Here is an 11,409-nt window from a genome sequence, read left to right on the forward strand (position 1 = left end):
CCAGTACTTCGCAAGCTGGCATCATCAAAAGGGATCTTGGGGGAATGCGTTTTCCATAGTTTGGTCAGACATCTTTGCTTACGCCTTTCCTCCAATTCCATTGATCCCAAGAGTCCTCACGAAAATGAAGGCAGAGTTGTGCATCCTGATATTGATAGATCCGAGTCACTTAAAACCAACTCAAGAGCTCCATACTGGCCCTTCCAACACCGGTTTGCAGAGCTTCTTCTATCAATGAAGCCTCACATTCCACTGAAACAGTCTCCGCACTTACTAACAATGAACAAAGGGCAAATATTGCACCCGGATCCTCGGTCGATGCGATTGTCAGCATGGCTCCTGGGCAAAGGGAGTTTGCACATCTGAATATCCCACAGGAATGTAGGTACATTTTGTCCAGAGCTAGAGCAGATGGCACTAATAAGCCTTACTCTTGCAAATGGAAAAGATTTTGTTTCTGGTGTCACCAGCGGCAAATTGATCCACTGTCAACAAATATTGCCATATTTATTGCATTTAGCGCAATCAGGCCTGGCGCATTCCTCCATAAAGGTGCATCTGGCGGCAATAGCATCATACAGGCGTTCACTCTTCACCTTCACTGTATTCCTCTTGTTTAATCAAACTGTTTTTGAAAGGACTTTTCAGGGTCATTCCTCCATTCAGACCTCCTCCTCCCTCGTGGAACCTGAATATTGTTTTAGCACAGTTAATGAAGCATCTGTTTGAACCGATTCATCGAGTCTCTGTGAAATTCCTTTCTTGGAAGGTTGCTTTACTGGTGGCTCTCACATCAGCCAGACAGGTCAGTGAGATACAGGCCCTCTCCATACAGGAGACGTTCTTGCAGATTAAACAAGACAAACTACTGCTGTGCACAAACCCGCATTTCATCCCGAAGGTACCTTCGGACTTCCACATGAACGAGCCCTTAGTTTTTAAAACCTTTTTTCCACATCCATCTACTCCTGCAGAAAGAGCATTACACTCCTTAGATGTTAAGAGATGTGTTCAATTCTACTTGGACAGAACTAAGTCCTTTTGCCACTCTAATCAATTGTTCGTAGCTTACAGTGCACCCAGACGAGGTCAACCGCTCTCCAAGCAGAGTATAGCCAGATGGATAGCCTCAGCCATTCGATTCTGCCATCAAGCAGCGGGCAAACGACTACATTCATCGGTCCGCGCTCATTCTACGTGGGTAGTCTCTTCCTCAGCAGTGCTGTTGCAGGGTTTTCCCTGCAAGACATTTGCTGAGCAGCAACATGGAAGAGCTGCCATACATTTACAAGACATTACTGCTTGGAAGCACTATCTCAGGGAGAGGTAGCATTGGGTCAAGCAGTCCTCAGGTCACTCTTCAGGTGAAGGTGAGCCATCTCATTCATCCCTCCATCCTAGATCAGGTATGCACATTTTGTCTGTTATTTTCGGATACAGATCCAATGCTATTCATGTTTTAAAAAAAAAAAAGGAGAGAAGTAAAGATGGAGTTTACAGACGGTATTTTGTTTGAAGTATTCCTTTATATATTTATATGTTCGATGGCATGTGTAGCTGCAGATACACATGCTGTGCATTATCCTGCCATCTAGTGTTGTGCTCGGAGTGTTACAAGTTGTTTTTCTTCGAAGAAGTCTTTTCGAGTCACGAGACCGAGGGACTCCTCCCTTTCAGCTCCATTGCGCATGGGCGTCGACTCCATCTTAGATTTTCTTTCCGCCATCGGGTTCGGACGTGTTCCTCTTCACTCCGTGTTTCAAATCGGGAAAGTTAGCTAAATATCGAAAATTCAACGGTATTGTTCGCGCTCTGTACCGGTTTAGTGTTAGCGTATCGACACCGATAGTAGAAGCGCTCCGGCGGCCCTTCAGGGCTTCCGCTCTTCAGCGGGCCTGGTTGACCTGACCGCATCCATCGACGAAACTAATGGACCGGACCCCCTTCCGCTTCTGTCCGAAGTGGCACTCGAAGTATCCTTATACAGACCAACACTTGGTCTGTAATCTGTGTCTATCACCAGAACACAGGCAGGATACTTGTGAGGCCTGTCGACGATTCCGAAAGTGAGCGAACCACGACGATGCAGAAAACGGTGAGTAAAACTGCCCCGTACAAGACTCACACAAAGATCATTAAGGCCGTGGGTATGCCACCGCCAGCAGGCCATGGCTTAACCCACCGAAAAGAAGGTGACCTAACATTGGCACCGAAAAAGGCCAAAGACTTGCCGAATCCGGTTGAGATTCAGGCACCGAACGATCTCGACACCGATAGTTCGACTCACCCAAGGTGAGAAAAGTAACGTCTGAACCGAAAAAGACTTTATCGGAAGCATCAGTACCGAAAAAAGCAGCTTCGGAGCCGAAAAGAAGCTCTTACACAGAAGAGCAAGGACTTTCCAGCCAAATTCATGAACACAAATTTGAGCAGGAAATAAGTATGGGGGAACCAGAACATACCCAAAGGAGGTTGCATATCCAGAAAGAGACTGGAAAAATACAAACTCTTCCAATTAAAACCAAAAGAAAGCCTGCATTTCAGGAGTCAAATGCAGCCGAAGGCAAAGGTGGCAAGAGATAAAACCCTACCACCAAGGTTTTCGCCACAACCTTCTCCACTACACTCACCACAAATAAGGTCTGCATTAGACTCGGCAGCACGAACTGTCAACACTGCGGTAACCATTCGCAGGCATGCATGGTTACGAAGCTCTGGATTCAAGCCAGAAATCCAACAAGCAGTGTTGAACATGCCTTTTAACCAGGAACAATTGTTGAGGCCGGAAGTGGACACTGCAATTGAAAAATTAAAGACGGACACGGCCAAAGCCATGGGCGCGCTCTACTCCCCACAGATAAGAGACACATTTAGAAAGCCACAATTTAGAGGGGGGGGGTTTCGAATGCAAACACCAGAGCCTTCCACTTCGCAAACCAGACCTACCTATCTGGGACAATATCAGAGAGGAGGGTTTCGTGGCTCATACAGAGGTGGACAATTCCCAAGAGGAAGGGGAAAATTCCAAACACCAAAGTCAAATCAAACCAAACAGTGACTTCAATGTCACAAAACCCCACTACTTATCACTAGTGGGGGGGGAGACTTACCACATACTACCAAAACTGGACACACAACTACAGACGCATGGGTCCTAGCCATTATCCAACATGGTTATTGCATAAAATTCATAAATTTCCCGCCAGATGTGCCCCCAAGCGCACACAATATGTCCAAACAACACTTAGACCTATTACAACTAGAGTTCCAAGCATTATTACAAAAACAAGCAATAGTTAGTACCCAAACATTAGAAAGGAACAGGTGTCTACTCACTATATTTCCTAATTCCAAAAAAGGACAAAACGTTAAGACCTATATTAGACCTCAGAACACTGAATCTCTTCATCAAGTCAGATCACTTTCACATGGTAACACTTCAAGACGTGGTACCCTTACTAAAAAAAGAGGACTACATGTCAACGTTAGATCTCAAGGATGCCTACTGTCACATACCCATACATCCTTCTCACAGAAAATACTTAAGGTTTGTAATACACGGCATACACTATCCATTCAAAGTGTTACCGTTCGGGATAACAGCCCCAAGGGTATTCACAAAATGCCTTGCAGTAGTAGCCGCTCACATAAGGAGACAGCACATGCACGTATTCCCATACTTAGACGACTTGGGAGCAACACAACACACAAAAAGCGATTGCCACGCCAAGTCCACAAAGAGTACAAGCGTTCCAAAATATAACATCTAACATACAGCCAAACCAACACTACCAAGTAAGGTTTCTAATGAAACTTCTAGGCATGATGTCTTCATGCATAGCCATTGTCCCAAACGCAAGATTACACATGCGGCCTTTATAACAGTGCCTAGCAAAACAATGGACACAGGCACAGGGTCAACTCCAAGATCTAGTGTTGATAGACCGCCGGACACACTTCTCGCTTCAATGGTGGAACCCTATAAATTTACGACGACGACACAAGTCAGCACAGAAAGTACACCCTCCGCGGCCGGGTGCAGTGTGCAAACAAGCGTCTGGTTTGCAATAGAAATCAATGGGAGACATGAGGTCTCTTCAGCGATTGGGGGGGGGGGGGGATCCTCGGGGTAGCCACCACCTGGGCAAGGGAGAGGGCCACCTGGGGGTCGCTCCTGCACTGGAGGTCGGATCCTTCCGGTCCTGGGGGCTGCGGGTGCAGAGTCTTTACCAGGTGTCGGGTCTTTGAAGCAGGCAGTCGCGGTCAGGAGGAGCCTCGGGATTCCCTCTGCAGGTGTCGCTGTGGGGGATCAGGGGGGGCAACTCTGGCTACTCACGGTCTCGCAGTCGCCGGGGAGTCCTCCCTGAAGTGATTGTTCTCCACAAGTCGAGCCGGGGGTGTCGGGTGCAGAGTGCCAAGTCTCACACTTCCGGCGGGAAACAGTTGTTTTAAAGTTGCTCCTTTGTTACAAAGTTGCAGTCTTGGGTGAACAGAGCCGCTGTCCTCTGGAGTTTCTTGGTCCTTCTAGAGCAGGGCAGTCCTCTGAGGATTCAGAGGTCGCTGATCCCTGGGGAGAGCGTCGCTGGAGCAGTGTCTTTAGAAGTGGGGAGACAGGCCGGTAGTGCTGGGGCCAAAGCAGTTGGTGTCTGTCTTCTCTGCAGGGTTTTTCAGCTTAGCAGTCCTCTTCTTAGGTTGCAGGAATCTCAGTTCCTAGGTTCTGGGGAGCCCTTAAATACTAAATTGAAGGGTGTGTTTAGGTCTGGGGGGGGTTAGTAGCCAATGGCTACTAGCCCTGAGCGTGGGTACACCCTCTTTGTGCCTCCTCCCAAGGGGAGGGGGGGGGTCACATTCCTATCCCTATTGGGGGAATCCTCCATCTGCAAGATGGAGGATTTCTAAAAGTCAGTCACCTCAGCTCAGGACACCTTAGGGGCTCTCCTGACTGGCCAGTGACGACTCCTTTTTTTTTTTTCTCATTATCTCCTCTGGCCTTGCTGCCAAAAGTGGGGCCGTGGCCGGAGGGGGCAGGGGCAACTCCACTAGCTGGAGTGTCCTGTGGTGCTGTAACAAAAGGGGTGAGCCTTTGAGGCTCACTGCCAGGTGTTACAGTTCCTGCAGGGGGAGGTGTGAAGCACCTCCACCCAGTACAGGCTTTGTTACTAGCCACAGAGTGACAAAGGCACTCTCCCCATGTGGCCAGCAACATGTCTAGTGTGGCAGGCTGCTAAAACCTCTCAGCCTACACGGATAGTCGGTTAAGGTTTCAGGGGGCACCTCTAAGGTGCCCTCTGGAGTGTATGTTACAATAAAATGTACACTGGCATCAGTGTGCATTTATTGTGCTGACAAGTTTGATACCAAACTTCACAGTTTTCAGTGTAGCCTTTATGGTGCTGTGGAGTTCGTGCATGACAGACTCCCAGACCATATACTCTTATGGCTACCCTGCACTTACAGTGTCTAAGCAAAACCTTAGACATTGTAGGGGCACAGTGCTCATGCACTGGTGCCCTCACCTATGGTATAGTGCACCCTGCCTTAGGGCTGTAAGGCCTGCTAGAGGGGTGACTTATCTATACTGCATAGGCAGTGTGAGGTTGGCATGGCACCCTGAGGGGAGTGCCATGTCGACTTACTTGTTTTGTCCTCACCAGCACACAAGCTGGCAAGCAGTGTGTCTGTGCTGAGTGAGGGGTCCCCAGGGTGGCATAAGACATGCTGCATCCCTTAGAGACCTTCCCTGGCACCAGGGGTACCAGTTACAAGGGACTTACCTGGATGCCAGGGTGTGCCAATTGTGGAAACAAAAGTACAGGTTAGGGAAAGAACACTGGTGCTGGGGCCTGGTTAGCAGGCCTCCGCACACTTTCAAATCAAAACTTAGCATCAGCAAAGGCAAAAAGTCAGGGGGTAACCATGCCAAGGAGGCATTTCCTTACAAGAGCAAACTTACATAAAATGCAAGGAACACATACAAGTGATGAAATAACTATTCACCTTGGGATTCTTAGTAAGTATGGGGAAATTGTCTGCAGAGCCAGAGTGAGAAAAGATTTTTCTAGGAGCATGAATAAAATCTCTCCAAGGGAAAGTGTACCCCAGCAAGAAGCGAATCAAGACCCTGTTGAATTAAACGCAGCAGTACCAGAAGGGGCAAACTCTGACAGTTAGGACGGTGGGGAAGTTCCTTGGAAGGATGGCTTACTGTATCTCTCTGATCCCATATGCAAGACTCCACATGAGACCATTATATGAATGGCTGCAAAATCAATGGTAACAGGCAACAGGGAGTTGGGAAGATCTAGTGGTTGTCACGCAGACGTTGGAGAAAGAGATAGCGTTGTGGAACAGCACACAACTCAAGGTAAAACATTTGTACAAGCAACTCCTACAGTAACCATTACAACAGTTGCTTCACATATGGGATCAAGTGCACACATGGGCAATCTCAGTACAAGGTGTGTGGAAGGATCAGGAAGCGGTTCAACATATCAACTTTTTGGAACTAAGTGTTCCTACCCTTAAAAGCATTTTAGAAAGAGCTTTGGGGAAGGACAATAGTGATCCAAGCTGACAATACAACAATCATGTTCTATATCAACAAACTGGGGTGGGGGGGGACACAATCCCTACCTCTAGCCAAATTAGCACAGGAAATGTGGAGATGGATAATCCAAAAAAGATAGACCTATTAGGAGTGCATCGACCAGGGAAGAACAACCTCAAGGCGGACAGATTGAGGTGACAGCCTTCATGCTCTCACAAATGGGAACTCAACCAGTCAGTTCAGAGGATCTTTCAAGAATGGGGGAGCTCCATAAATAAATCTTTTTGCAACATCTTTGAACGCAAAATTTTGCCTCCAGATAGCCGTACCACCAATCCCTAGGGAATGCATGGTCGATAAACTGGTTAAGGAGATTTGTGTATGCGTTTCCCCCACTGGGGGTGATCAGAAAATGTGCAAGATCAGCAAAATTATATTAATGCTAATTCCACCACATGGTTCTCAGAACTGATCTAATTGGCACAAGGGAAAATAAAACTACCAAAAAGACCAGACCTGTTGTCAATGGAAAAAGGAAGGCTTCCACAATCAAAGCCAGAATCTTTGAACCTAGCAGCATGGCTCCTGAGGACTTAGAATTAGGACATCTAAAGTTGCCAGAAAAAAACAATGGCCATCCTTGGAGAAGCAAGGGAACCTACAGCAAAAAAAAAAAAAATTGCTGTACTGCTAAATGAAAGAGATACTATAGTGTTATAAACAAGGGCTTCTAAAAACGAATACAAGATAAAACCGTTAAAATATTGAACACACCTTCTGGAATGCAAGCAATTTAAACTGTTTTAAAGGCACATTTAGCTGCCATAGTGGCTTACACAAGAAGACACATAGAGGGAAGTATTCTCACAACACCAGTAGTGAAAATGTTTTTGGAGTGAGCAGATAAGATTTCGCCACCAAAGAAGGTACCAGCTGCTTCTTGGAACTTTAATGTGGTTCTCACACAGTTGAAGACTCCTTTTGAACTGTTTCATAAAGCAGATCTACAGATCTTTCTAGCGGTTGTGAACTGATCCTCAGTTCTTACCTAAAGTGATCTCACAATTCCACGTAAACTAGAGTATCCAAATACCAAGTTTCTTTCAAAACAAAGAATCAGGCAGAAAGACCATTGCACACACACCAGATGCAAGTTGGGCCATAATGCTATATATCAGTGGCTCCCAAACTTTTGACTCCTGAGAACCACCACTAAATCATTACTGGAAGCCATGGACCCACAAGCAATTTGAATGATTTAATTTTCAAACATTAAAACAGTAATTTGCAAAAAATACACAAACGAGTACACACCAGAGAAATACTCAAATTTCTTAAGATCTGTCGGTTTTAATGTATTTTATTGTTCCTTTTTGATGTTTTCTTTGCTTTTATAGCTAGTATATTAGCCAAATAAAGATTATTTTGACTTTTACTAAAAATATAATTTTTATATTGAAAAATATTTTTACAATAATTTTATTGGGAAGGTTGGCGCTGCATTTTGCCGACTAACTTTTCAATGTTTGGTTTTATTTTGGAAAGTTGAATCTTCTGGTCAGGTTCTACATTTCCTAAGAGATTTTTTTTTTTTAGGCACAGAAGATCTGAGAAAGCTTTTTCACATAAATAAGTGGTGGGGAAAGGAAGTAAAACCATAAGGGCTTCTCATCTCTTCCTAGCCTATGTCACATGCAATTAATTTGTTGTATTCCACCTCTCATACCAGTGTGGGGTTTTGGAGCACTTTACAGGGGACTACACTCTGTATTGAAAAGACAAAGCCCTATAGGAAAACTAAGCAACTTTGTTTCCTTTGCAAACAGTAACCAGGAATTCATTTGCAGAATGTATAGCACGAACAATTTAATTATGTCACAAGAATGCAGTGGAACCTTTGCAATCAATTCAAGAAGTTCACTCAACAAGGAAAAAAGGATCAACTATTGCCTTTCTCACAAATATACCTTTACAAGACATTTGTATGGTTGCAATGTGGTCATCAGTTCACACTTTTGATAAACACTACTGCATAGATGTACAAATGAATACAGATGCACACGGGGGACAAAATGTTTTACATTATCTGTTTAGTAATCAGTTTTAATCTTCAACCCAACCACTTCAGCAAGAACAAACTGCTATAGAGTCATGCACAGCATGTGAAGCCCGAAAAGATTCATGCTGCAAAATGTTAAGTTTCTTACATGTTGGTGTAGTTTTGCATCTTGAAATATTTTGAGGGGGGGGAATGGGGATTTGTAGGTGGTGACCAAAGGTGGGGAGTGCATCAACATCACAGGGGACACCAAATTGAGGTACTTCAATGCCTAACAGCACACAATAACAAAGAAAGGCCCCAATAAAATTGAGACAATTCCGCACCCAACCACTAGATGGCGGACTAATGCACAGTATGTGAATCCAGAAAATTCCTCAAGCTGCAAAACTACACCGATCGGTAAGAAACTACCATACCATAGGTCACCGCAAAGCTTCTTAAGAGCTAAGGTTTATGACTAGTTAGATGGGAAAGTGGGGACCAAGCAGATGTTTAGCCCCAGGAAACTCAGCACTTCAGTGTTCTGCTTATACCAAAGTTTGTGCAGTCATGGAGCAGGACATCCATCCTCTATGCCCTATTTTCATTGACTTCTGGAGCGAAGTGTCATGAGTCAGACAAGTTCCAGCTAAAAATGATCAAATTGCGGATTTCATTTCCAAACCAGGAAGTCTTTACAGAAGATCTGTTACTAAGTGATAAATGGCACAGGAAGAAAGAGGATTTTCACCAGAGTAGGAGAGAGTTGATCTAACTAAAGAAAAGGGCTTGGAAGCCCAGCAACCCAATAATTGAGCCCCCTGCCGTGGAGACTGACTCAAAATATAGATATTTGCTGTGTGCCTTGCCTGTTGGTGATAAAAAGCAAGACTACAGCGGACTCAGTCTTGAGTGCACATACGCAGTCTTTCCTGTTGCAGCAACACACCCACAACATATTTAAGGACATGCCTACAAAGGAGGCTAATCAAGAACCCCCTGTTTTAGGGCCTAGTGTGATGCCTTTTACACATAGAACCTGTAGGCCATATCCCGAAAGGACGGTCTTTGGATGAGAATTGTGTTGCCACAACTGCCAGCCTTCTGATAGCAGCAAGTGAAGGGTCTAGAACTATCCTTCCACTGATTAGGGATTCAGTTTGTTTGGGTCCGATCAGTAAAGCTACACATTTAACGAACATTTGTTCAAAAATGTAGACTTCCCTCCAATGTACTCACGGATTGTTGGGAAAACACGGCAGGCAGAATATGTAAAGGGCAGGGTGGTGTAGCTTTTCCAAGCCATGCAGATGAACATGCAACACTTTCTCATAGAGAGACTTACTAGCTGACATTGTGTTCTGAGGCAGTGTAGTATTTGAATCCTGTAAAGGAGCTATGTCAAATTCCATGATAAAGTTAATATTTATGTGCCACATTCCTGTAAGTTTGTTTTTTGAGTGCAACTAAAGAGATCTTTTCAGCCAAATGTATGTTATGTCAATTCTAAAGTTTGAGACTGTTTTAAAACAGTTGCATTCTGATTTGTTATGATACACACTTTAAAGTGAATGTTAGGTGCCTCTTCACAGAATATGCACTAATGTTTACTGATGTTTTATTTTACCAGTCAAACTCCGCCGTCTTCAACAGCTTGGATAGGTGCAAATTACGGAGTTCAACCAACCCAAGGCCAGAATGGAAGCATGATGGCAAATCAAACTGGATACCGAATGGCAGGCTTCCAAACTCAATGAGAAAGGACTCTGCAAACCTAGAATCAGTGGCTTTAGGCTGCAAAGGAGTGTTGTAAAGCCTTTTGTTTACTTAGAGAAAGTATCAATCAAGTCACTGCAAATGTCGGATACAATGTATTTATTTAAAAACAATTTCATTTTTTTAATCATGAAATTACTTTGTCATCCACATTGTTTAAAGAAAAGGAACTGAGATGCTGCATTTCTGCCAATTTTTGCCTTCTTTTCTTCTTTTGATATGTAACATTTAAGGTCCTTGTTTGAAATAAAGAAAAACAATGCAGGGATGGCTGCCACATTGTAAAAACTGAATGCTGGCAGCAAATTGCACAACAATGTTTAAACATATTTCCCTCCCCCTTCTGATGTAGCGCGGTTTTAGTTTACATTCCTTCTGATTTGAAATTGTGTATTATAAGGATCTGTTGTACAAAAACCTAAAATTGTGCAAATGCTGAAGGTACTTGGTTTTTTTGTATAATCTTCAGTGTGCGCAACCTGTAAAGAAAAAATTACATATTGTAAAAAAAATTCTTCCACCTACACTTTTGTTGTTATGCCAGGTTTCTTGAGGGTTCTCTTTCATTTTGTATCTAGACATTTTTCAAACAAATTGTCTTGCCTTATTGTTATTAAAAATTTGTCGCTCCATGGAAAAGATGTGACACTTAGCGTTTTAACCAATACACATGGATCCGTTCTTGGAATCATTTGTGTTCTGCAAAAGGTGCCTAGAAAAAATAAATCCCTGTTGGATTTCCTCTGAAGGATTTTTATCTGTAGTGAGAATTTTTTTGTGATAACTACACGGGAAGCATAAAAGCTTTTTTGCTAACAAGTATCGTTTGAAATTGTAAATTAACATTTATAATTTCTTCCATCCTTCTAATTTTTGTTCACTTTAGTTTTATAGAAATAGATTTTAGCAACTGTTCGCAGCGTTCAATTACCATTTCAGTTTATTTTTCTGAAAAGGTTGCAAATAGACAGTTAACTGTAGAAAATATGTGCTTGCTGGCAAGGCAAGCACCTTCATTTTTGAAGACTTTGTTTTTTTCATTTGT

The 11,409-nt window shown here is 43.7% G+C and overlaps 1 protein-coding gene across 2 annotated transcripts in view; it reads left to right on the top strand.

Moving 5' to 3' along the window:
- TIA1 (TIA1 cytotoxic granule associated RNA binding protein) overlaps positions 1-11,112 on the top strand; it is a 309,231-nt gene extending 298,119 nt beyond the window's left edge. For both annotated transcript variants that reach the window (XM_069214209.1, XM_069214210.1), the window contains exon 13: positions 10,219-11,112. In XM_069214209.1, the coding sequence (XP_069070310.1) occupies positions 10,219-10,345 (127 nt within the window). In that variant the 3' untranslated portion in view covers positions 10,346-11,112. The remainder of the gene's footprint in view (positions 1-10,218) is intronic.
- Positions 11,113-11,409: the final 297 nt, after the last annotated feature.

This window comes from Pleurodeles waltl, chromosome 11, assembly GCF_031143425.1.
Source record: "Pleurodeles waltl isolate 20211129_DDA chromosome 11, aPleWal1.hap1.20221129, whole genome shotgun sequence".
In the NCBI taxonomy this organism is placed as follows: Eukaryota; Metazoa; Chordata; class Amphibia; order Caudata; family Salamandridae; genus Pleurodeles; species Pleurodeles waltl.